Source organism: Synchiropus splendidus, chromosome 9, assembly GCF_027744825.2.
Source record: "Synchiropus splendidus isolate RoL2022-P1 chromosome 9, RoL_Sspl_1.0, whole genome shotgun sequence".
Lineage (NCBI taxonomy): Eukaryota > Metazoa > Chordata > Actinopteri > Syngnathiformes > Callionymidae > Synchiropus > Synchiropus splendidus.
This window is the reverse complement of record NC_071342.1, coordinates 19241888-19265588: the sequence shown is the minus strand read 5'-3', so window position 1 is coordinate 19265588 and position 23701 is coordinate 19241888. Positions and strand designations below refer to the sequence as shown.

Genomic DNA, 23701 nt, shown 5'->3' with positions numbered 1-23701 from the left:
TTGGAGCAGTTTCCTAAACTTCATGGCTCAAGTCATGGACACTTCTGCCACACATTGCAGACGTTGGTCCATCTGTCTTCAGTCTACATTGCAGATCTGGGATGAGTGCATAACTGCCGTTGCCTCTCCAAATTTTTAAAAGCTGCCTCGGGCAGGCTGTCTGAAAATGGTATGATACAGAACCTTAGCTATGTATGACTAATGCCTGGCTCCGAAAAACACGTCCGCAAGGTGTTAGAATCAAGCGAGAAAAGAAAATCATAAAAGCATTACTGGACTTGTAGCGAAGCGAAAACAGATTGCAGAGGATGTTTTTTGTGTCGCACATGGATGAGCGAAGCCGTATAAAAGAGTTCTTTATTTCTAAATGAATACATTGTAGGACGATTTCCACGACGCACGTTTAAACATTCTTGCCGTACAGAGCACAGGGAAAGATGCAAGGAAATGGAATGTTCTACGTTTGTTTCGCAAAGTATCTGCTTCATCATCATCATTATCATCATCATAGACAGCTGAAGTACGTTCGCCTCGGGAAGAGCAAAAACAAAACTGAACACAAACTTATACAACTTTGAACATTTTTAGACACAAAAAGGACACATACATTGTATGTGTTATAATTTCTGTTTGCTAACGACACCATTCACAGATTCAGCAGTCTGTTTAAATACCTCATTTCTACAAAGTGAATTTACATTTTTTTTTAAAGTACAAAGTGCAAATACTATGGTTTCCATTGTTGCCAGTTGGTGAGGGCGGAATCTCCGGGCAGAGGAAGGATCTCTCAGTTGATGCGTTAGCCTTGCTTCTTCGAAGGATTCTGAGAGGAGGAAATCAGAGTCGTGTCAGGAGAATATATGGGCTCATTTACTGTGACATTTTAATTCCGTCTTGACAGATTAACTGTGAGAAATATTGAACCGCTGGTGAAGCAGCCACTGGGTTTTTTCCAGGCAGTGATGTTGATGGAAAAACCACTTACTCGATTGGGTTATTATTCTTTGGCAAACATGCAGTTTATGTTGGTGTCGAGAGATTAATGACACGCGGTGAACTCTTATACACTTGTATTTTCATACCAGAACATTATACAAACATAAATTGTGTTCTTAACATCCCTGGGTTTTTGCCTTCAAGGAAGGTTTGCAGATGAATAATACAGATTGATAGCAACGCTTGACAGTCGTGTGCATCAGATATAGGAAAAACATGTTCAGACACCCTTAATTCAACACAAATCTAGGAGAAAAAAAATTGTGGTGAGGTTGCGTTACACAGACTTAAACAAATTATATTTTTGGTCATTGTATACAGGAAAAACTAAACTTTTGACAGCTTCAATAGCTTCAGTTCTCAACATTTTCAATAAATAACAGATAATGTGGTCCAAACTGAGCAAAAATAATAATAATAATATAATTAATATTTTGTATTTATATTAATATTTTAGTTCCAGTTTTGAAATCCACATCCCTTTACACTGCCATTGTAAGAACCAGAAATAAAAAAAACCCCAAAACACTCAAATGAATGGTGCCATATGCATCATAAATGGATCATCATAAACATGCACATCAGAACAAGAACACATTCAAATCACTGTATATAATAAACCATTCAGGCGTATTACTACTTATTAAATACAACTGTGTAAAAGAAATTTAAATAAAATAACTGTCTATTACAGATATATGCAGCTGGGGTAGTAGCCAAGTTGTGGTTCTACATGGAAGCAAATTTTGTCTTTGTTGTTTTTACTATTATTGGTCATGTTATGGGGTTTCATACATGAGGGTCACAGTCTGATTTACTTACTAGTTTAGTGGAAGGTAATCCATCTCCTGTTTTGGCACCTGCAGCAGAAATACAGATCCACGTTACCAACCAGAATTTTGAATTGAATACTAGTTTCTGTTTTCATCAACGGTACCATCCGAAAATAGGTTTTCTGTTCTGTGTCCATTGCAAAATATTATCCATAAAAAAGTCAGAGGAATGTTTTTTTTTCGATGCATCACCAATTTCAATAGATTTCTCAGTATGACTCCTCTACTCATGTAATGCGCAACTCTGTCGCTGATGCAACAGTAGCTGGTCACTGACTCACCCTCCTCCTTGGTCACCCCCAGGCAGCCCATCAGTTCCTGCAGAGACAGGGCTTTGTCGTTGCTGATGTCGCAGTACTCCACAAACTTCTTCACACACTTTTTTGGCTTGGATTTCTTGCGCAGGAAGCGCTTGAATGGCTTTATCTCTTTCTTCCCGATGTCCCCACTGGAGTTTTTGTCCAGCTGGCTGAAATACCAGTGGACCACCCTCTCCTCCAGTGTGTGGTTCGGGTCAGGCTCCGCCACCCTAGAATGCACGATCACATCACTACACAGATTTATGTGTTGCTGTACATGACGGAATTCAGTGTAGAACATGAGTAATCGTCAAATGAACTAATCCGTTCTGTCATACCTTCCGGCGGATGCTGGATCTGTAACTGCGTGCACCATGTCTGTCGACAGGGCGTCAAGAACACTTGTCAGAAACTCTGTTTTCTTTGCCCCGGGACAGCCTGGAAAATGAGCCACAGATACCTGGATGAGTGTTTGTGAGTGTACATTGTGCAGCTCATATGGAAAGACGTTGCATGTATATCAACAAGCTTGGAAAAACCACAGACTGCAGCGCGAGGGTGGAGGAATGCCGCCGTCATAGGTGGGCTAATAAATGTCTAGGGAGGGACGTCATGTAACAGGCAGCGGCGTTTTAACCTGAGCACCACATAAATACGGTGGAGGAGAGCATAAACCCAAACAAAACTCTCACAGCCGCCTTTGACTCGTCCTCATAACGTGTCAGACCTCCCCTCCTCTGGAGGAGGAAGAAGGTACCTGCCAATCATGAAGGAGGCCCATGAGTGGCTCAGACAGCTGCAGGCGCAGGAGATGCTGGCAAATACATCAGGACCAGACGAGATATATTGACAGACACATTGTTATTATGGGGTGTCTGGTCTGGAGGAGTTCATCTGGTTGCATATGCATTTGTATCATGGCAGTGGCAACCCAAAATCCCGTGAATGGAAAACCCCAGCTTTTACTGCTGCGGCGGGTGCAGACGGCCATTACATGCAAAATGATGGGAAAAAGAATTAAAACCAAAGACAACTGGGGTGGAATGACTCTAATAATAGTAATTGTCTTGAAGGCCGTATAGTTTTAAGAGTGAGGAGGCCAAAGTTGTTCTCCAAGGGCTAAAGGCTAAAGAGGTCTGAGGTCTGACTCCTGGATTCTTCTCCAGCCTCCGCTTTCTCACAGTCCACTTCCCCTCTGCGATCCTGCCGCTACTCTTTTTACGGCCTAGGCCTGCGGGGCCAGATTCTCCTGAGCTGGAGATAATAGCATGCTTGGCTCTTCTCTAACAGGTGGCGACCAGCAGCGAGGTAAACACCCAGCATCTCTGCTTCCACTCCACCTTTCCCCTGTTTTCTGCTGTGGCCAGGCTTGAACACAGCACAAGCCCAAACTGTTCCACGTTAAACACGGAGCAGAGCTATGTTAAAGGTTTTGGCCCTCCCTGGCTCTGGCCCAGTAAAATATAGGGCCCACCTGTAGACGGTCAGAAGGAGTCACGCGTGGCCAGTAAGTCTAGACACAGAGTTTCACCTTCAGACAGCAACACTGCCAATATGGCTGTTCAGTGCTTTTTATGTTAGTTTGAATTACTTCTGCTGTGTTTTTTAGAGAACCTGGGTGTCACATTGGCTCATGTTTATTTCCCTTATCATTTAAGAGTGAGAGTGGCAATGATTCATTCCAACAGCGCCATCTCTGAATTTTCCTCTGTCTATCACTGTGCGCTCTCACAGCCACAAGCTCTCGATCCCTAGCCCCGATAGAGACCCGCGACGTCTCTCTTGAGGGAGAGCTCGCCAAACACATCGCTTTCCTCACCTGCTCCGTTCAGGGCGAGCGGCTCCGTTCTCGCATCTCGCCCCATAAACCTTTCAACACCAACGCTTCGACAGCAAGTGGGCTACAGCCAGCATTTAGAATCAACCTCTGGTTTATACAGCGACAGACTTTACAGGCATTGACGCAACTGCTCATAAAGAAAATAAGATGCTGTGTTGTTGGACTCAGTCCGAGTGCGCTCAATAATGGGCCAGACATAAAGGACGGTTCTGTTCCCTTCTTAGCCTTCACCTGGGTGTTTTTTGTTTTTTTTGTTTTAGTATTATTATGAACATTATATTGTTTCAGATTACTAGCATGTTTCTTCTGCTTCTGATTCGACTTAAACAACAATTTTCTCTGCAGTTTCAGTGTCGGGTCTGGCCCATTTTGATACTTGGGGCAGGTTCGGTGAAGTCATCTTGAAACCGCTTCATTTATTTGTCTTCTGGTCAAAGTGTCTCTACACTTTTCCACAGTTTTTCTAGTTCATTCTTTGCACCAGTCAAACTTTTATCCTTGACTCACTTTTTCCCTGACAGAAAGTTAATATAAATCCTGCTTTTCCACAGGAATGTTGTTTCATGCATTGCAGCGTGAAACATGCCATAATCCAGATTTACTCCTCAAATACACAAACACAATGTGATATCAGGTGGCCATGTATTTCGTCATCGCCTTATTTGAATCCCAACGTCTCTGTCCTGCAAGTCAAACATCGACGGCATGAATCACTGCAAAAGTCACTGAGTCACTGCCCTGAAGTATCAGGCTTGTCTTCCTGGTTATACAGCGAGTTAGACATCTTGTTTCTCATGTCCTGCAGCCGGTTTTAGATCAGGTGTCAAACTCATTACAGCTTCCATGAGCTTTCAATTTCCAAATTGGTTCCTGTTTAATTTCCATGCTGATTTAAAGTGTAACAAAAACAGACCGCCTGCACGAAGACTACAATCATGCGGCCGTTTTTAAGAATGCTCAGATTATAAATGTCCATTGTTTTAACATTTTTTAATTGTTTATAATATTGACAATATTATAATAATAATAAAGAAAAAAGATAAGCTGAAATCTGATGAAAGGTGGACAAGTAAATTCATGTTGGTGGTGAAGGAGGTGTTTTTGTTATGCTAAAGTTAGCCACAGATAATTCAAACAGTATGATAGCATGAAAATCCTGTGTAAATCCTCAGCATCATGTTCAGATCCCAACGAAGAAGATTTATATTTCAGCTCTATAATTCAGAAGAAACCTCAGGGATTTAGTGAAAAGTAAAATTCGTACGTGCTGATTTGGTCAGCAGCGTTGCAGAACTAGCTTTTACAACACAAAAAAGAGGAGAGTGAGGAGCTCGCACTATTGTCAACGTTTCCTGTTCATCAGTTTTGGAGCTATTACACTAACAATCTGTCAGGCGATCGCATAACCTCCTAGGCAGAGGAAATGAAACAGTGGCAAAGGTGCTTGTACGAGTATGAAGCTTCTGAATATGAGCACTTAAAACGTCTGTTTTACTCTGTCACAACTCATGAAGTGAGCGCAGCACCTGCACTGCTGTATAAATACTTGTGGAAAACAGTCTCCGGTCTGTTCATACGTCCCTGGATTATTAGCCTGTTAACCAAACCACAGACATGAATATGTGCCAAACACCATGCAGCTTTGGAGAATTCTGCTACTCTATTCACCTTCACTGTTTTAGATTTAGAATGCAGGGATATTTGTGCTGACTCTGGGGAAAATATGAACTACTGTTACGTTTTTTTATTTCTTCTTTCAGGCTTTTTTTCATATTTGAATTTCCATGTAGTTTTCATATGTTGAGCTGCATTAATACACATACATTTACATTTTATTATACATACATTTTTTTTTATAAAATGGCTTTTGCAGGTGGTAAGTTAAGTCAAATAATGAAATTAACTTTCCAACTAAAGATGCTGTCTCATCAAAGGCCTCTATTAAATCCATCATTACCTGTCTCTGACATCCTATTATCCATTATCTTCCCTGTTGTCTCCCCACTATCTCCAGTGATACCACTATCCTCCATCTCCCTCCCCGTGTCAGGCCTGGATTAAACCCCCCGTCCCCCGCTTCCCCACCCCAGGTGCTCCATCTCTGTCTCCCGGCTCACTGGGTTTCTGGCAAACCTCAAGTCTTTATCAAGCATTTCCTCCACCAATCCTGATGTCAACAAACACACACACACTTGTTATCTCGACCTGGGAGCAGCGGAGGAGCTTCACCATGTGGTCTGAGCCGAGAGGAAAAGCAGATGTACCTTGGAGGTGTCTGCTTCGGTAATGGTCCTTGGGTTTGGTCGGGTGGGCTCTGGCGTTGCCGTCGCACTTGGGCTGCTCGTACCTGAACAAGATATTTGGAAATCACTGTTGAGCGGATTGATCTTAACCCTCTTAGACGTCACAAAAAGTATGAACCGGAAATGGCTCAACAGAAAGAGCTCAGTGAGCTAAAGGCTAGACACATATCAAGAGAAGACCAGAGTGAAGCAGCAAAACCAGACCATCAAATGTAAGGTTTTCTTTGGCTGATTTGAAGGTGCCTCGGAGACTTTCTTACCGGGTGGAGGTCCCAGGTATGGGCCGACCGGTGTCCACCAATACACACCAGCAGTACCCGGTGGAGGGGTGGCACTGCACCGGTTTGTAGAGACCCCCTTGAGCACAGTCTGGTACAAAGACTGCATCATTCTTGTGTTGCCTGGCCTCTTCCTGAGCCGACTGCTGCTCCTGGTCACAGGATGAGGCTGCAACACAGAGACTGAGGTCAGGAAGAGAGGAAGTCTGTAATGAAAGAGGCTGGTGAGTTTGGACTTCGAATGTCTTTTCACATCAGACGCTGAGTTTGATGCATTGTAGCTCTGATTTGTCCAATCACACTGAGGTCAGTGTCATTGACTTCTGTAACTCTAAATGGCTCCTATCAGATTCATTATCTATTCTCATCTCTAGCACATTCAGGTTCAGGTCTTTTTGTTTCGGCTTCTCCCATGAGGGGTCTCCACAGTGGATCATCTTCCTCCATCTCACCCTGTCCTCTGCTTCCTCTTCTCTCAAACCTACAAACCTCATGTCCTCCTTCACCACCTCCATCAATCTCCTCTTTGGCCTTCCTCTCCACCTTCTGTCTGGCAGTTCCAACCTCAACATCTTCATCTACCAATGTACTGTCTCTCTCTCCTCTGTACATGTCCAAACCATCTCCATCTAGCCTCTCTGACTTGGTCTCCTAAACACCTGACAAATGTTATAATTTCAAAATGAAAGTGGAAAAATGATAAACATGGATATATTTATTTCAATTTAAACATCCAATCCAAGTTTATTTCCAGTTATTTCATCATTTTGTTAAAAATTGTTTTTAGGGATTTTAAGGGATTTTAATGAAAATCTGTGCCATGTTACAATGTTTCATTAACTTCATTTTCAATTATTATTTTATCCTAAAGCTTTTAATTTTTATTTAAAAAATGATGGAGCATCATTAACATTTTGGCTTAAATGTGCTTCCTAGATTGTTAAATCACATTTAAAACACATTGGTCTGGATGTAATTTGTTCTTGCGATTTCAATTCACAAAATAAAAATGTAAAAAAAAATACAAATGCTATTATTAGTTTCAATAACAGACTGTTCCATTTATGGTTTCACATTGTAACAAATGTTGAGTTCAACTATTCAAATATATATTCAATTAAATTAATTTGATATAAATAGACTCTATTACACACTGTTACACTCTAATTACACAACTAATTTGAGTCTGACATGTTGTATTAGTTATCCATGAAATATTGTGTCGTCATTAAAGTAAACTAGTCTTTTAATTCATTCTGTTCATTCTGCAGACCTCTCCAGTGAAGAGGACAAAGGGTGGAGGACACGAGTGCTCGGAGAGAGACGACTATATCAGCCCCCTGTGGCACTGTTTACGCACATTAATGGGCTAATGACTAAGTACAGCTCCCTATGCCTCAAGTTAAGTAAATATTTAGACACTCGACTGCCCTTTGTGGATGCGTGTGACAGTGAGAGCCACACACAGGACAGAGACTCGACAGCGGTCGGTCGTGCCTTCACAGAATAAACCACGGGCACATGTTTACACGTTCGTGAATCCCTGGAAGAAGAGTAACTCTTCCCGCTCCACCACTGCTCAGATTTGCATACTGCAGACGTCCTTTGTCGCCAGCCATTGATGGTGGCAGATCTGCTGAAGCTTTCATCGCCATCTTCATTCATCGCTCACCCGGAAGCTACAGCGCTATTATGGAAATTTCTTTTCTCTGTTTATTTTCACACAAAACTTTAGAAAGAAAGAGAAAAACAAATCTCTCCCAACTTCCCGCTTCACTTCGCCTCTTTGTCAGAGCTGGTAATCGAAACCACCGTTTCCCACCAGTAAAATATTATAATGGGATTCACACTCAAAAGGATTCATCTCAAAAGCCACAGTGTCGTTTCATGCAAACAGCTGATGTGTGTGGCGGGATCATGTGTGGAGCAGGAGAGAGATTCTGTTAGGCCCATGTGCTTATCATTACAGACAACCCGCGGAGAGGTAGATCCCAAAAAGCACCATCACAACCGTCTTCTTCAACTACAGGAAGAGCCTCCAACCAAACAGCAGCAGGATGATGGGAGGCTGCAAACACCTGAACTCACATGGTGCTCTGGTTCTGTTGTTCTGCCTACTCCGGACCTGCTCCGTCCACAGAGTCGGGTACTGGGAAATGATATCTGGAAGAAAACCAGCAGAATCGTTTGATTAATTGGAAACACACCCATCGGCAAAGCGGCCAAATCCACAGATGAAACAAGGTCCCTCAACTGGTGGTGGAAAAGTGACAGCTGAGAGCAGGAATATGGAACAGAAGTAGTCACGACTGCGGCTCTCTGCAAGCCATCAAACGGTAACTTCTGAAACAAGCTGGGTGAAGCAGCGTTGTCTGCGCCGCGTTCGCTTTGATCGGCGTGGCGAGTTGCATAAAAGTCTTCACGTTAACGTTGATGATTTTACCAGCTGTCACATAAACATTTTTAACAGTTTGAGGAATGTTTCGGTTAATAGAAAATGAAAGTGCGAGTGGCACTGTGGTTGCATAAAGCTCCACCACGAAACTGAGAGGGAGCAGAGAAATGAATGCGCTTTCATTATCATATTTACAGAAAAGGCCGGTTAACTATCTGGAAATATTCTCACGGGCAAATCAAATGTTTTGCTTATAAAAATGAGCAAGCACTGGAGTCAGAAAACACGCAGCGAAAACAACTATTTAGAAAAAAAAAAGCTAAACAAAAACATGTCCAGGACAGAGACTTCTTCTTCATTCTTTGTCTCTATTTCTCATTCTTTGATCTCCTTACTGATTTTATCAGCTTGGACTCTGTTTCAAGCCCTGACTCTGACTCTTCTGCTGAGCTCTTTTAAGACTTTGATAAGTTTTCAAATTAAAAAAAGCAAATTTATAGAATTATAAATTAAATCCATCAACTACATTTACTTTAACTATGACAACAATGACAGCAGTTTTTATTTTCTTACTGCATTGTATTTCCTGGAATGACAGGAAATAATTGTTTACATTTCAGTGTATTTCCATTTTGCTCTCCTTATGTTTTTTTTATGTATTTTATTTATGTATTTATTTCTGTGCATGTTTAGTTCCAAATTCCAGCACTCCATCCGATGGTTGTCACCCCTCGATATGTTCAATATAAAAGCAGATTTTTTTCCTTTCTTTAAAACTACTTGAGTTATGACAGCAAAATATTGCCAATTCTGCTCATTTTTATGGCCAAAATCAGTTAAAAACCGCTGAAATACATCTTAAACTTATGGAAAAGAGGGGTATTGAAAGCTCTTAGTCAGAAGGAACATCAAGATTATTGAGACTTTCAACTGATGGACTCAAAAATCATGATACACTGTGGACTGTTGCTGTCAAACACATGTGACGCTAGTAGTTTACGGTTGATGGTTATGATGGTGACTTGAAGCGGCTCACCTTCCTCGTCTGCTGCGGGCTGTGGATCCACCATTAGACCGGTCTCATCTGCATTTAGAATGGAGAATATTTGCAAGGAGACTACAATTACAAGAGTAAGCTAGAGCACAGAGAACACAAAACAGCATGAGATTTGCACGTTGCCCGGTTGAGGAGGAAAGGGAAGATGTGAGAGTGACGGACTCTGGAAGAGATGAATATGTGATGTGATGGAGGGGAAACAAAAACAGTGGTTACATTTTCCTGTGTGCTAAACCAGACAGATTGAGGTCAGTTGGAATAAATGGCTGATGCTCCTCTTCGTCCTGCCTGCACGAGTGACGGTGGGAGAGACAGAAGCGGTTAAGGAAGTCCACCGGTTAACAGTGGGATAACCCAGCTCTGTGTTTATTTGGTCTCCGTTCTGTTTGACTTGTGGTGGGAGTGAGACGGCGATGGAGGGTTTGAGCCGCTCGGGGTGAAGCCGCGGCCGTTGATGCGGTTCACCTCAGTGTGGGTCACTGACTGAGCTCAAAGTGAAGCCCTGTTAGCGCATGACTCAAGAGAAGCTAGCAGGCGGCGCCACAAACAACTTCACCTCCACAATAAATCAAAATAAAAATTTAATGTCTCTGCGCTTAAAAATAGACTTGGCAAGAGAGAGGAGACTCTTTTGGGAGCGTTATTAAGTTGCTCACAGATGGAAACATCATTTCAAAAGAGCACTTTTGATTCGGATTTACGACGCACCACTAATGACCCATCTTTACTTAGCGGCCCTTTACATGACTGCAACACCTCTTTTAGCATTTGCCAGGAAACCCCAGCGCCATTTGTGGTCAAACGGCATTAGCTTTACTGCCGTTTGTCAGTCGTCGGCCGCACATGATCCCAGCATGCGAATGAATTTGTCAAGTCGAGCGCGAGAAATGGGTGAAGCAGTTTCACCAAATGTCTTCACAATAAAAGTGCAGCGATGGCCTCGGTGGAATGCTCCGCCACTGACGTCCTACCCCTGAATCAAAATATTGATGCAATTACAGCTATTTATAGAGATGGAACACCGCAGAGCGACTGTCTCTCACCACCCTGACGTTCTCTCTCACACCATTCTAAATCAACTGAGATCCGCAATTTATCCATGACTCTCCTGAGTTGGCAGACGCTGTGCCCAAGACTGTTTACAACTGGAGTCTGAGACATAAATGCCACACTGACAGGAATAACTCAAGTGACAAACACACAGCAAAATAGCAAAAACAAAAACTGCACTTTCCCACCATCGACAGTGTTGGGAATCAACCTGGAGGTAGTGGTTTCATCCAGAGCATCAAAGTTGCATGAATGTACTGTTTGTCAGGTAGTAACACTCATTGCTGTGCTTGGTTTTAGTGTCAGAAATGTTCCAGACATTCATGTTACAGGTGTCCCACTCAGGGCCTGCAGGCCATATCCGGACGACCAAATACTTGGCCTGCAACAGCTTTACATGTGGTTGGTTGAAATTTTATTCATTTGAACTGCTCCAATCGAGATGACCTATATGACAATATCATAAACCATAAAGTAATGTTGTAGTCAAGACCACCTGACCCGAGAATGAGTCGAGACTGAGACCATAGTACAAGTCCAGGAACTAGAATTTGAGGCCCCAAAAGTGAGTCGAGGGGTAGGGAGGGGTTATTGAAGCCATTGAGATTATTAACAACGACTTCCTGATTTTATTGCATTAGAAATGCAGTTATTTTAAAAAATGTGAAAAGAAGGTATCTTTTGAGTCTTTCCACCAAACTCATGAGAGAAAATGAATAATTCAATTGTAATAACTGAATTGTATCAGAAGCTATGTTTAATGAAGGAGTTTTGTAACAAACTCGCTTTGGACAAAAAAAAGGCTGCACTCCTGCTGTAGTTGGACACCAAGTGGTGGGCCACGGAGCTGCATCCCGCGGCCTGCAAACAGCCCACGGGCCTGAGTTTGAGACTGCTGCTTCGATCTCGTATCTCCAGTTAAAGACGTGTCGATCACAGACATGCTATGTTCAGCCTGTGACTTGGACTTGTTTAACATTTTACCTTCTCCCCTGACTGAACTTGATTTACATGATGTAACATAAGTTGACTTGACCGTTCCTTAAATACAACCTTGACTTTTCAGTGTTAATGCTTTTGACTTGATGTGTTGTGGAAACACTCACTGGCCACTGTACCAGATCCACCTGTTCGATTGACAGTCACATAAGAGCAACTCAATGAAATTTGTCATCTGGATTACTGAAGTTCAAACCAGGAACAGAATGGGGAAGAAAGGCAATGTTGAACGTTTGCTGACCTCATGGGATTTTTACAGGGATGGTCTTATAAACAAGGAATATCTATGGAGCTGAGTCGATGTCTGAGGAGATGGGAAAACTACTTTGAGAAACCAAAAACAGAAAGACAAATACTTTGATACTGTACTTAAGTGCAGGCTTATAGGATGTGTATTTGAGTACTTTGTTATGTAGCTAGCTGGAATGTGTACTTGACTGCATATGTAGGTGATGATCTGTACTTCTGTTTGGATGCTTCTATCCCATTTAAAAACAAAGCAAGAGAGAGACTAATGGTGCATAAGTTACATGCAAGTTTGTACTTTTCAGGGACAACCGATGGAGTTGACAAACAAAAAAAGATAAGACAACGTCTGGTGAGTCTGGATTTGGCGGGACAGGACTTCATGGATGAACGTGTCCTTACAGGAGGTTCTAATCTGGGCACCCAAGTAAGTCTGAGTTTCCTAATGTGGCTTCTCACTACTCAGTAGTCCATTCAGCAGCATGCTCACCAAAAACAAAAAAAGAAACATGGCAGTGCAAAAACACATTTTATGGACAGCGACTGAAACAGTGGGTAAATCTGGCTTCAAGCTGGGAACAAAAGCAGAGTTGAAGTTAGTGTGCACAGTTGATCTCTGGATGATTAAAGTCAGGTTAGGAGAACAAGCACTTCTTGTAAACGTTGCTGGCCGTGATGTGCAACGATCTGAATCGCTCTCCTCTCAGACTTGTTGGATACCAACCTGCAGGCTTCTGGATGGAATATTAGAGAGGCAAGCCTTAACAGGTGACCCGCCCTGCACATCACTGACACAGATACAGTAATGAAAACACGCACATGTACATACACGCTTCAACACACGCGCACAATCACAGACACACAAAGGGAACCATTTGTCTTTGAGAGCACGTTTGTCTTCGATTGAATTCTCACCTGCTTTTCCTGGCTCTCGTGTCGTCGCTCTCTCTTGTTTGGATCCTGGAAAGTTCATGACATCCATGAAGATTTTAGAAAGCTTTATAGTTATTATAAAAGAAATGACAAGCTTTCAATGCAGCATTGTTTGAGGATTTAAATTGATGTTAGCGTTGCAGGTAGAAGGCAGCATTAGCACTCATATAACTAAGAGGTTTGAGTCGCACAACTGGTGGAAGCGTTTACGGTGTTCTTTTGAAACAGCAGCCACTTCAGAAGACCCAGTGAGAGCAGGAACAGGGAAGACATGTGGCATTGGTTACCCGATTCTTGCCAAAAAAACAGCCTCCAAGAACAATTACATTCCGTACAGCGCCACTTTATTGCTAAACAACGAATCAGTGGAACTCTACTGGCTTGTGTACAGCAGACTCCCTCCAGCCTAATGCAGTCCTCAGGTGGCCCCGAAAACCGTGCAGCTTCCTGTCTGTTACCACCATTCCACAGGATTGAGGGTCATGCTTCATTTTCTGGAATTAAATTGATCATCAAAGCCTGGCGGGACAACTCCAACCGCAACTGAAGAATTTCGGTTCAGGGTATCATGTCGTTTCCAGCGGCCACAGGTTTCGCTGTCATGGCACCAGAGGAAACTTTGTCCAGTCATTTCTAAGGAACCATTTTCAGCAGCACTGGTGAAACCTATAGCTCGAGGTGAGCGGTTATATTAGCACCGTGGGCTTCTGTTTTCGATATGGCAAAGAATTCACAACAATCACCTTCAACCACTAACTCCAAAAACATGTTTGAGCCAGCTACTAGACTTTCCTCCTTGGCTCAGAAGATGGTCTCAACATGGCTCCATCTAGAACCACAGAGTATTGAGTTTGATAAAGCCAGACTGTTTCATTTTAGCCATTTAGTCTGGGTTTGGTAAGAGCATCTCAAATGGCTGTTCAGTCTGCAAAGGTTTGTCCAGTCTAGAGTGAAGGTGGAGAATCGGTGTCCTCCTGCACTTGTGCAGTGGGACCTCCCAAACAATGACCATATTCAACTGCACCCAGATTCTATGGATTGTTTTGTACAATAGGTCCTCAATGATTTATTCTGCAACTAGCCTTGATGTATGGAAAGATGACGGGGAAAGTATTGCTAAAATGCAGCTTGCTACATGGACAATTTCGCCCAGAGTTGGAAAGCAAGTGAGGAATGACTTACAAAGCGAGTGTGGAAGTGACTGTATTTGAGCAAGAAGGCTAGGTGAGCAAACCTTTTTAAGTGCGAGTCTCACTCAAAACCAGCTCAGGAACTTCCTTCAAGTCCAACCTCATCAGTTAAAAACTCGGACGTTGAATTGTCAACCGGCAGATAGGTTCCTACCATGGTATAAAGTTGAAAAACCCAGTTGGGTTGTTGAGTAACCAGAAACTCAAAACTAATCCAGGCCACTTGTCTTCATTATAGTCATAAAACTAGCAGCTGTGTGTAGTCCATGGTGTGGTCACTAAAGGCCTCGAGAGAGTGATGATACCACAAGATGGCTCCTACCTTGGCATCTTGGTTTTTTATTGGCCACAGCAGAGCCGCTGATTGGTCGACCGTTCGGGGTGACGCACCAACAGTATCCAGTGTAGCTGTGGCACTGAATCTGCGAGGGCAACTCAGAATGAAAACATGCCCCATGACCCCGTCCAGTCGCGGGTGGGAGGAGGCGTTACCTCGCTGTACGTGCCGTCAGGGTTGCAAACCGGCACGAAGACCTGCGGGAAGAGCTTCTTGGCCTGCTGCTCTGTGTACTTCTTCTCTGCCACACATCTGGACGTATCTGCAGAGCCACAAATCACTACTATCACAATATATTACGCCGGAAACCAGCATTCTGCAGGAAGCATTGAGTTCCACGGTGAAAAACAAGAAAGATACCAGAAGACCAAAGCGGAATTTGAGCAGGGCCGGAGATGATTAGGGGGAAAATATTAAAGACACTTCGGAAGCTGCAGATATTTTTGTGGCTTGGAATAGAACTGACATCGCTGCTCTTATTAGCAGCAGGCTGGCAGGCGTTGAGCCTGTTGGTAAAGCCATTACTGACGGAGGAAGCTGCTCCTGTAGAACATTCCAGTCATCTAAAAAAAGGGCTGATGCACGAGGAAAAGCTCTCTTCTGTAACCTCCAGCGTCTCCTCGGACCAACCTCGAATTGTGGCGGCTGATAAACGTTCAGCGCTCACCTGCACGCACCTCAGGTATTTTCACATCTGTCAGTCACGGCGATGGATCATCTTGTCACTGCGCAGCTGCTCCGTCTCACCTGTTCTGGCTGAGAGCCTCGGCAGCTGTTCAAACTCTCAGTGACGGTAACTTTGTGTGACACGTTCCTTACCACACTGTGCCCGTCTGGCGGGCAGGTTCAAATCACATTAAAATAATGACTCCTAAGTGCAAAAACATCCAGCGGGTCGGTCAGGAGAACTTCCTGCTGCTTCGCCGTGCTCCGTCAGACACATGCCAGGGAATGTCCGCTGGTTTTTCTCTGTCTGGTGTTAATGCGAGTGTGTCACGAGCTGGGAGAGGCGGGCGAGAGCTGGACGTCCCAGAATAAGGTGGATTGAGGAACACAAATGTTGGTCTCACTGGAAAAAAACCCAAAAACCTCTCTTCTCCAGGGGGCTCCAGCACAAATCCTGACTGGAAAAAGTGACAGGACACTTGAATCATCTCTGATAGAAAACAAATGTGGTGCCAGTCCTTAAACACAATCCCATCTCTGTGCGCTCAGACCAGACCGGGCCTCGGGTTTGTTTCAGCTGACTCGGCTTTTACTGCCGTGTCATTCACGTCCAGGACCAGAGGGGGGTCCGACTCATAGGCACAATGTTATTGACACATACAATACCACTTGCAAAGCTTCTCCTCCCTTTCAGCCGCCTAGCTGGACTCCTCTATTCGAGGGTTCACATCCAGATGTCCGTTTAAATGTGTTGCCCCAGAGACGACACAAAGAGCCATCACAGAAAACTTGAGCCCTTTTGGTATCACAGTCTTCATTAGGAATTCAATATTTGAAGAATGAGAATCTCTCTCTCACTTCTGATGGGCATTGTGGTGAGTGAGGAGGGGGTTCAGGCTTCCTTTCCTCTCTTATGGTCTGCAGAGCTCCACACATCAGCACAGCTCTACATCACTGTGATGACAATAATTCAAGGCAAGATGTTTCATTTCAAAGCCTCTTTTTCATGTTTGAAAAGGACGTCTGTGCTGGGAGACCACACTACAAGAACCCCTTCATGTCAAGAAAAGTTAAGGCTCGGTCTCAAGCCCACTCCTGCACTCAAAGGATCAATTATGGTGAAACGAATTTAACCCAGAAGTTTCTACTGCGACCTCCTTGTGAGCATCAGGCGGCGCTGGAGCGTGACTCCTGATCTGACCTTTGCATGGCCCTCGGATCACCTCCAGCTGGGGGTCGCGGCACTTGGCTCGGAGGAACTCGCAGCGAGATGTGAAGGTCCGGCCGTCGGAGGCACACAGGGGCTTGCGAGGCGCGCCGCTGCATTCCATGTTGCACTCCTTATCCTGGTCCACTCGCAGGAACTGGAAGGGTCGACAGAGGATGATTAGAAACTGACAGGTGAGGAGGGGTCACTTCCAGGTTTGGTCATTTCTTTAAAAGTTGAGAGGGCAGGTTTTCAGGGTGGGTGGTCTGTAGTGGTGGTGGATTTAAGAAGGTTTGAAAGTTTGTCATTCACTTGTTTGGCTGCTGCTCACACACCCTGCTACATTCCCAACTAGAACAAAAGAAAACTTCATTCAACACAGCGGAAAATAAAATCGCTTAATAAATAAATAATAAATAAAAACACTTAATAAATAAATCATGTGGCTGAGCTTTGAAAACTAAATCCCAACTTCGTTTTGGCTGTGAACCGACCCCATTTTTAGTTCATGGAAGTTGCAATATTTGTTTTATTGTGTGCCGTTTTGTGACATGTGCGTGTTGGTGGAGGTTTGCGCTCTCTCCGTGAATTTCTATTTAAAGCTGTGATGAAGCTCGATTACATTCTGTGTCACTCAATCGATCCCATGCACTTGAGAAAAACAACATGCATTTCCTCTGAAGGTGCCACACATCAACCATGTCAAGCGCATCCGAGTTTCATGTTGACACAGAGACGTGTCACTTGAATCAAAAGTTACCAAGTAACATGAGTTCTTTTTTTTTCGTCACCACAGGACATAGATTTTTTTTTTTTTTTTGCGTCACCACGGGTCATAGAATTCCACTATAGTCAATGCCTTTGGATAGATGATACATTGATGAAGGAGGGGAGGGACACCCTGGAAAGTGTTCCACTCTTAAGTATTGGTTGAGTCAAATATATGAAACGAAATGACCAAATATGAGTCTGAAGGAATGTGACTGAATGAAATCGATCAGTTTAAAGTGACTGTCAAGTGCTGAAATGTAATTTCTTGCTTTTACTGATCCATCACGGAGGGCAGGGACACCCTGGAAAGGCATCTATACTTTAGAAAGACGGCACAGGAAATAGGAAAAGGAAATAAAAGCATGACTGATTTTGACTTGGAAACCAATGAAACGACATAGAAAGCCATTTAAAACAATGTAAAAAGAAAAACGGCGGCAACCGTGAGGCCTCTCCGGCTCCTGAGAGTGATCTGTGAAGTTCTGACACTTCGTTCTCCGCTGCCAGCACCCGCACCTGGCCTGGCTCCTGAGGATGTTTTACTCAGCCATGAATAGAGTAACAAGACAACGCCGACTCGGTCATGAGCGGATCACCTGTGTCAATGCCACCATTGTATCTGCCACCCCCCCCTCGCCGGGCTGCATAATGGCAAGGGGGGTGGCAACAAGCTGTGACTGCTACAGTGAATGCAAACACGGTGAATGATGGAGCGGCCCAGGAAAATAGATGTCAGGGATCTTTGTGATGTTTCAGTGTGGGAGCTTCATGAAGTGCGTGTGACCTGGAAAACATACTGCAGCGCAGATGCAGGTGGCGGCTTGAGCCGCGCCCACACACCAGTTCCCTTCTTTTCTCTCGTTGGAATCATATCTGTGAGTAAGTCGATGTACAGTATAATTCAGCTCTCTCACTGAGTCTATTCAGGCAGCTCAAAAGATAAGCTGGATAAATGTGTTTTTCTGACGCGAGGTCAAAGCTGAAGGAGAGGGGGGCGGAGCCAGGAGCAATAAAAAGAATTTGTCGTGTCTGACATCTTACAAATGAAGTGAAAGATGGGGTTCAGCAGCAGCCTCCTGTGTTGAGACCAGCACGGCTGCAGGGCGGCGCTGCACCTGGAAGAGGGCTGGCGAGGGGAGGGTGGGGGGGACGCCCCGGGACAGAGGGGGCACCACCATAAATCCTACGGTGACCGAAGACCCGTTGAAACACATCGGAAGAAGAGCCGTGACTGAGAGGAGTGAAACCAAAGATTCTGTGCTGAGTATGAATTGTGAGCGAGACAGTTGTCAGGAGGAGGAACGCTAAATGGACGCTGACACGCCAGAGTCTGGGAACGCTTTGTTTCATGAGAACAGCCTTTGTTCTCGTTTCAGCACTCATCCATCACTGCTCCCCACCAAAATATGGTTTGCCACCTCCTTATCCTGCAGACGAAACTGCATCCCAATGAGACTCTGCACATTCATGAGGAAACTAAAGGGGTTTAATTTCAGCGCTGCCTTCCTGATCCCAGAACTGCGACACTCCTCTGTGAAGAACAGGAGTTTTGGATCGCTCGATTCAGAGTTTGCGACGAGTGCGCTGGATTATCGGTGATCCGACTGTAAACATTGTTCTAAATTAGATTTCCCAGCCCATTGTTTTTAAGTGAGCTGCATGTGGAACTTTCATGCAGTAATGCGGCTTCCACGGTCGTGAAATCCCCACAGTCAGCACGTCTGAGCTCGGAGGGTGGATCGGAAACGGACGTTTACTTTAGTCGTAATCTGCATCGCTCGTATTAGCATGAGTGAAGCTAGAGACATAAAGGGTGCATAGAAGCTCCTTATTTCCATCCAGATTTCCACTGAAGATTTTTCATGAGCATGACTGGATACAGTTTTTAGCATTTGAAATATGATTGATCGTCCAATCCAAGTGAGTTCAGAGGAGCGGTTTAGCTCCAGCTACAATGTGGGGAAGACCTCATGGAAGACCAATGGAACTCCAGCCTGCCACCAAAACAATTTGTTGCTTGTCCAAACATTCCTTTGAACATTTCATTGAATTTCATTGACTTATTTTTGCAAAAACAAAACCTCCTTGATGGTGGGAATCAAACCATTATTTACATCAGTCAATTAATCGTTTAAATTATCTCCAGAGTCAGAGCTTCAAGACTTCAAAGCTTGACCAGTGCAATTGTCTGACTCTGAAATAAAGCTGTGTTACTGAAAGCCTCTAAGTAAAACTCTTTTTTAAATCAACTGTCATTTCCTAAAACCAATGTTCCCTCTGACGTTACGAACCCATTAGATCAGTTCTGGCTTCCCGGACAGAACGTAACCAAGTGTGTGTCATCTCAGTATCTGGATCCGATTGAAATGTTTTACTGAGTTCGGGGAACAGTTCAGAGAGTGACCTCTTTTCACAGTGTTTCAGCATGCGACTTTAGTGGCAAGAAGCAGAATAAATCAAGTCTAAAAAAACACTTTTCCTAATTTACAAAATGACTCAGTCAGAGTCCCATCTGAAGGTAGTAGAACCGGCTGACTTGCCTTCTTGTCCTGCCTTTTTCACTCTGTCAGACACATAAGTTTGGCAGTTGTGGGGTCTCTCTGCTTCGGTCTTGTGAAGGGGAAGGGTGCGGACTGGTGGACCTCTTCATGGCCTGGATCTGCTTCCTATGCTGATAAGTTTGCCTTTTTTGATTCGGGAAAACACTTTGTGCCTAAATGAAAAGTGCTGTACACACAGACCACACAACGTCAGCACTGGTGGGCTGCCAGACTCTCTCCAACCCACGCTGACCACCACCGCTCCCCAGTATTATCAGCAGCAGCCCCTGCAGGCCGGCAGACAGAAGACTCAAACTGGTTCATTCTCTAACTTACGTCCTGCTTGTGGAGCGACAAGCATAGCAACACAGTTGGACGTGGAATGTGCCTTCCATGTTGCCATACAGTTAAAGTGGAGAGAGTAATGGTGAGTTAAGGACCTGCGAATGGTGGCGGGCTGCAGATGTGTTGGGCCCGCGGTGATGGATGGGTGAGGCCCTGACACTCCCCTGATGTCTCACTTCAGCTGTGTTGCCACACAGCTTTATCATCTTAAATCGTCCAAGATGAGACACGTTATGACTCAAATCTTCTGATGAATTCGAGAGAGTGAGACTTTTTTTTTTCTTTCCCCAAGACAAACCAGCATGCAAATCCCATCACCTCCCCCCCGAAACTCTGAGGCTTTGTGGGCCTGAATGAAGCGCGGCGAAGGCGAGACTCCAGCAGAGAGCACATTGTAGGCTGATAAGGGCCTTCTGGACTCGAAGGCCCCCACTTGCAGCACCTCGAGAGGCCCCTCACACCGCGGCCTTGCGGGGTCAACGGGGGCCCCGGCAGAGAGTCGAGGTAAATGTGTTAAATTGCGAGGGTTTCCTGCGCCGACGCGACCGCAGAAAGGATCATTAGTTTCCAGCGTGGTGGAAGGGGAAGAAAGTGACAGGCTTTAACCAGGCTGCTAACTCAATCAAAGGGAAAGGCGTTTAATTGCTGGGAAAGACGTTCAGGGGACAATGCGGTGGTGTGAAAGGGTCACCCTTTCAAGGCAGGTGCACCATTCGATGGAAGCCGGAGGGGGCTATACAGCCACCCCGGCTTTTGTTTTTGCAGAAGTTAGCAGCCCGCGCTCAATATGCTGGCACTCCAGCAGCGCTGTGAAGTTTCTTTGGGAGAACTCTGGATTCTTTTGTCTGTTCAAGAGGTAATAACTGTTACCATGATCGGCGTTCTCACGAGACGTGTGCTCAGAGGTGATGCCAGACTCTCTCTAACTGTCTTTCAATTGGGCAAAATCCATGCTTTCAAAATACAGCCATACATCATTAGGTATTTTGAAGATTTAATAGAATAGAATGAAAAGAACTACAGCTCGGCACTAAGGCTCCTAGTCTGAGTCTAATCTGAGATATTCTGACTTATGAACAATAAGGTCAATTTTTTTGCTAAATGTAAAACAGAGCTGGACCCTTTCTCCTCACTTCCACCTCTCATATCATCTGGTTTAAAATCATATAGAAATACAAATTATTTACAGTGGGAACTAGACAAGTCCAAGTATTTAACCGCAGCTATTCCACCTGGAATGTTGTTCTCAACTCAGGATCTTATTCTCGTGTTTAATCACAACTCTGAAGAGCAGTGAACGTTGCGTCAGGCTGAAAGATCCTTGATTTGGAACGTGACTCTTGAGCACAAATGGTCTCTAACACAAAACAAATCGCACACGTTACGCACAGACCTTGAGGCCGACTGTCTTTCTTATCTCAAGTTGTTACTTTCCATCTGTGTGCAGCAAAAAAAACATTGCATTTATTGTTCTACTTGACACGGCAATAAACACTTCCTGAGAACGGTTGTGTAGAGGGACGTGGAGCAGAGGAAGAGATCATTTGGCTTTATAACATGAGGTGATCACACACCACTGTGCAGGAATTATGGAAGAAGGTTACTGGGATCAACCAGCAAAATTATATTTCCAATCTCTTGTCTGTGTTCGCTCCATTTGAGAAACAAACATGAGGCAGTTAACTGCAAAATTGGAGTGCATTTGTTGTGGGACAGATGGAAACTTGGAAGTGGAGAGGAAAACTGCACTGACTGACAGACATGATGATTTAAGAAGTTGGACATGTAAAATCAACAGAAGAAACTAAGTGTCTCGGGAATCAAGCAGGCACACGCTCGGCCTGAAATGTTACGACTCATGAGAGAGAAATCAGCACTGTAGACGAGAGAGCAGAAGTGAAAGTGATCTCACTTCACTCCATTAAGAGCTGCACAGCAACAAGTTTTCAAGCTTGATTGATTCAAACAGCAAAAATAAAACAAAACGTGGTTAAATGGAGTCATACTAAGAAACATCCTTCCAAATTCTGCTCCTAAAAATGCTTCATACATATATATAGTTATTTAGGTCTGGTAAACAGTAGAGGAAATGTCCGTGATGCGACAACAGAGTCACATCCTGATGAGTCTTGACAAGTGAGATTGTGTGCATCAACATGAAACAATCGGAGGAGCATCTGGAAGCAAGACTTCCTCCTGCATTCCGCAGATCCACCACAGAGAAACGCATCTCCGACCCCTCACCTGCAGGTTAACGGCTCGTGGCCATTTGTTTCCAATTGGATATTGAAACATCCTCACCCTGGCCATAAATAACAGCGCCGGGGGAGGCAGCTGTCGCATCAACCTTTAAATCAAAAGTGGGTGTAGAACCGAACATTCCTCTCTGCGCCTCTGCTCCAGGAGCAGCGTATACCTGCACTTGGTCATGGCTGTGGTGTTACCGACTGCGTGCGTAATATGAGGACGGGCTCAGAACAATGTGAGATTTAATGGAGCACTGGCGCTCCATGAGGAGGAGGAGGACAGCTTCACAGGTAGAGGGATCGGGAGCGCCACAACAAAGACTCTTAAAATGTAACACTACTATTGATACAAATACATTGTTTTAGAGCGTCTACTGAGCTATGATCAACAGCTAGAACTCATTATATTAGAAGTATTGTGAGGAACAAACGGCGAAATGTTAAAAAAAAAAAAAAAGTCTCGTATAATGACTGACATCACAGACAGGCGCGGGATAACAAACACCAGATTGGTGCTGGACTGTTACGCACGGGTTGCGCAAGAAACGAACCGGCTACAAGCAGAGGAGAGGTGTGGGTTGAAAGTGAAACATCTCACCGTGAGAGCGGAGAACCGCTGCGCGCGTCCAGCGCACAGCAGACCGAGCACGAGCAGCAGCGGGCAGACGCGCATCCTGATAGTCGCTCCAAATTACGCACGCTCCAAGCTCAGCCTCGAAGTTGCTTTCTGACACGTTGAATCTATTTCTTGAGGCAACCAAACATGTTCTTGTATTCAGAAAAGTAGTCCGTAAGAGACAGTGGTGGTGGTGGTGGGGGGAAGTGTCCAAACGTTTCGGTAAACGCTCTCCCGGATTCTGGCAGCGCGACTGCGATAAACCCCCAGAGTCCCTGACCTTTCTCCCTCCCTCTGTGTGGCTCCTTCCGACTCTCTCTCCCTTCAGATGTGGATACTTTTCTCCACACCCCCTCTACACTTGAGGTCTAGATGCCTTATCAGGTCCAGGCAGGGGTGGATGGTGAGAGGAGGTCGACAGGTTTGGAAGACCGGTGAAGGATTCCTACAGTTTCATCCCTCCTACTCAAGAAGAGAAGCGGGTTTTCCCTCTTATCCAAACGGACTTGGTTGGTGATGAGGTTTGCGAGGGGAGGAGACAGAATAACATTTTC

The 23701-nt window shown here is 44.5% G+C and overlaps 1 protein-coding gene and 1 long non-coding RNA gene across 3 annotated transcripts in view; one reads left to right on the top strand and one right to left on the bottom strand.

Annotated features, from left to right (window-relative positions):
• The window catches only part of LOC128764512 (uncharacterized), a 50270-nt gene extending 29487 nt beyond the window's left edge, over positions 1-20783 (top strand). For both annotated transcript variants that reach the window (XR_008415767.1, XR_008415768.1), the window contains 3 exons: positions 7821-8885; positions 12602-12723; positions 20578-20783. This is a non-coding gene — a long non-coding RNA (uncharacterized LOC128764512). The remainder of the gene's footprint in view (positions 1-7820; positions 8886-12601; positions 12724-20577) is intronic.
• smoc2 (SPARC related modular calcium binding 2) lies at positions 353-23619 on the bottom strand. The gene is made up of 13 exons (XM_053874277.1): positions 23130-23619; positions 16624-16786; positions 14912-15018; positions 14742-14841; positions 13212-13256; positions 9981-10028; positions 8638-8712; positions 6532-6718; positions 6233-6315; positions 2467-2566; positions 2111-2358; positions 1819-1856; positions 353-823 (listed from the first exon to the last, which is right to left on the bottom strand). Exons 1-13 carry the CDS (start codon positions 23202-23204, stop codon positions 800-802), a joined length of 1293 nt encoding a protein of 430 aa, XP_053730252.1. The 5' UTR covers positions 23205-23619; the 3' UTR covers positions 353-799.
• Positions 23620-23701: the final 82 nt, after the last annotated feature.

What these genes read in the sequence shown, in the direction of transcription:
- smoc2 (XM_053874277.1), bottom strand. Translation starts at nt 23,204, where the DNA reads ATGCGCGTCTGCCCGCTGCTGCTCGTGCTCGGTCTGCTGTGCGCTGGA. An exon ending in GCCCGCAGCAGACGAGGAAG is followed by an intron (nt 8,713 to 9,980) that starts GTGAGCCGCTTC and finishes GTTTTCTTCCAG; the next exon opens with ATATCATTTCCCAGTACCCG. An exon ending in CCGAAGCAGACACCTCCAAG is followed by an intron (nt 2,567 to 6,232) that starts GTACATCTGCTT and finishes CTCATTTTCCAG; the next exon opens with GCTGTCCCGGGGCAAAGAAA.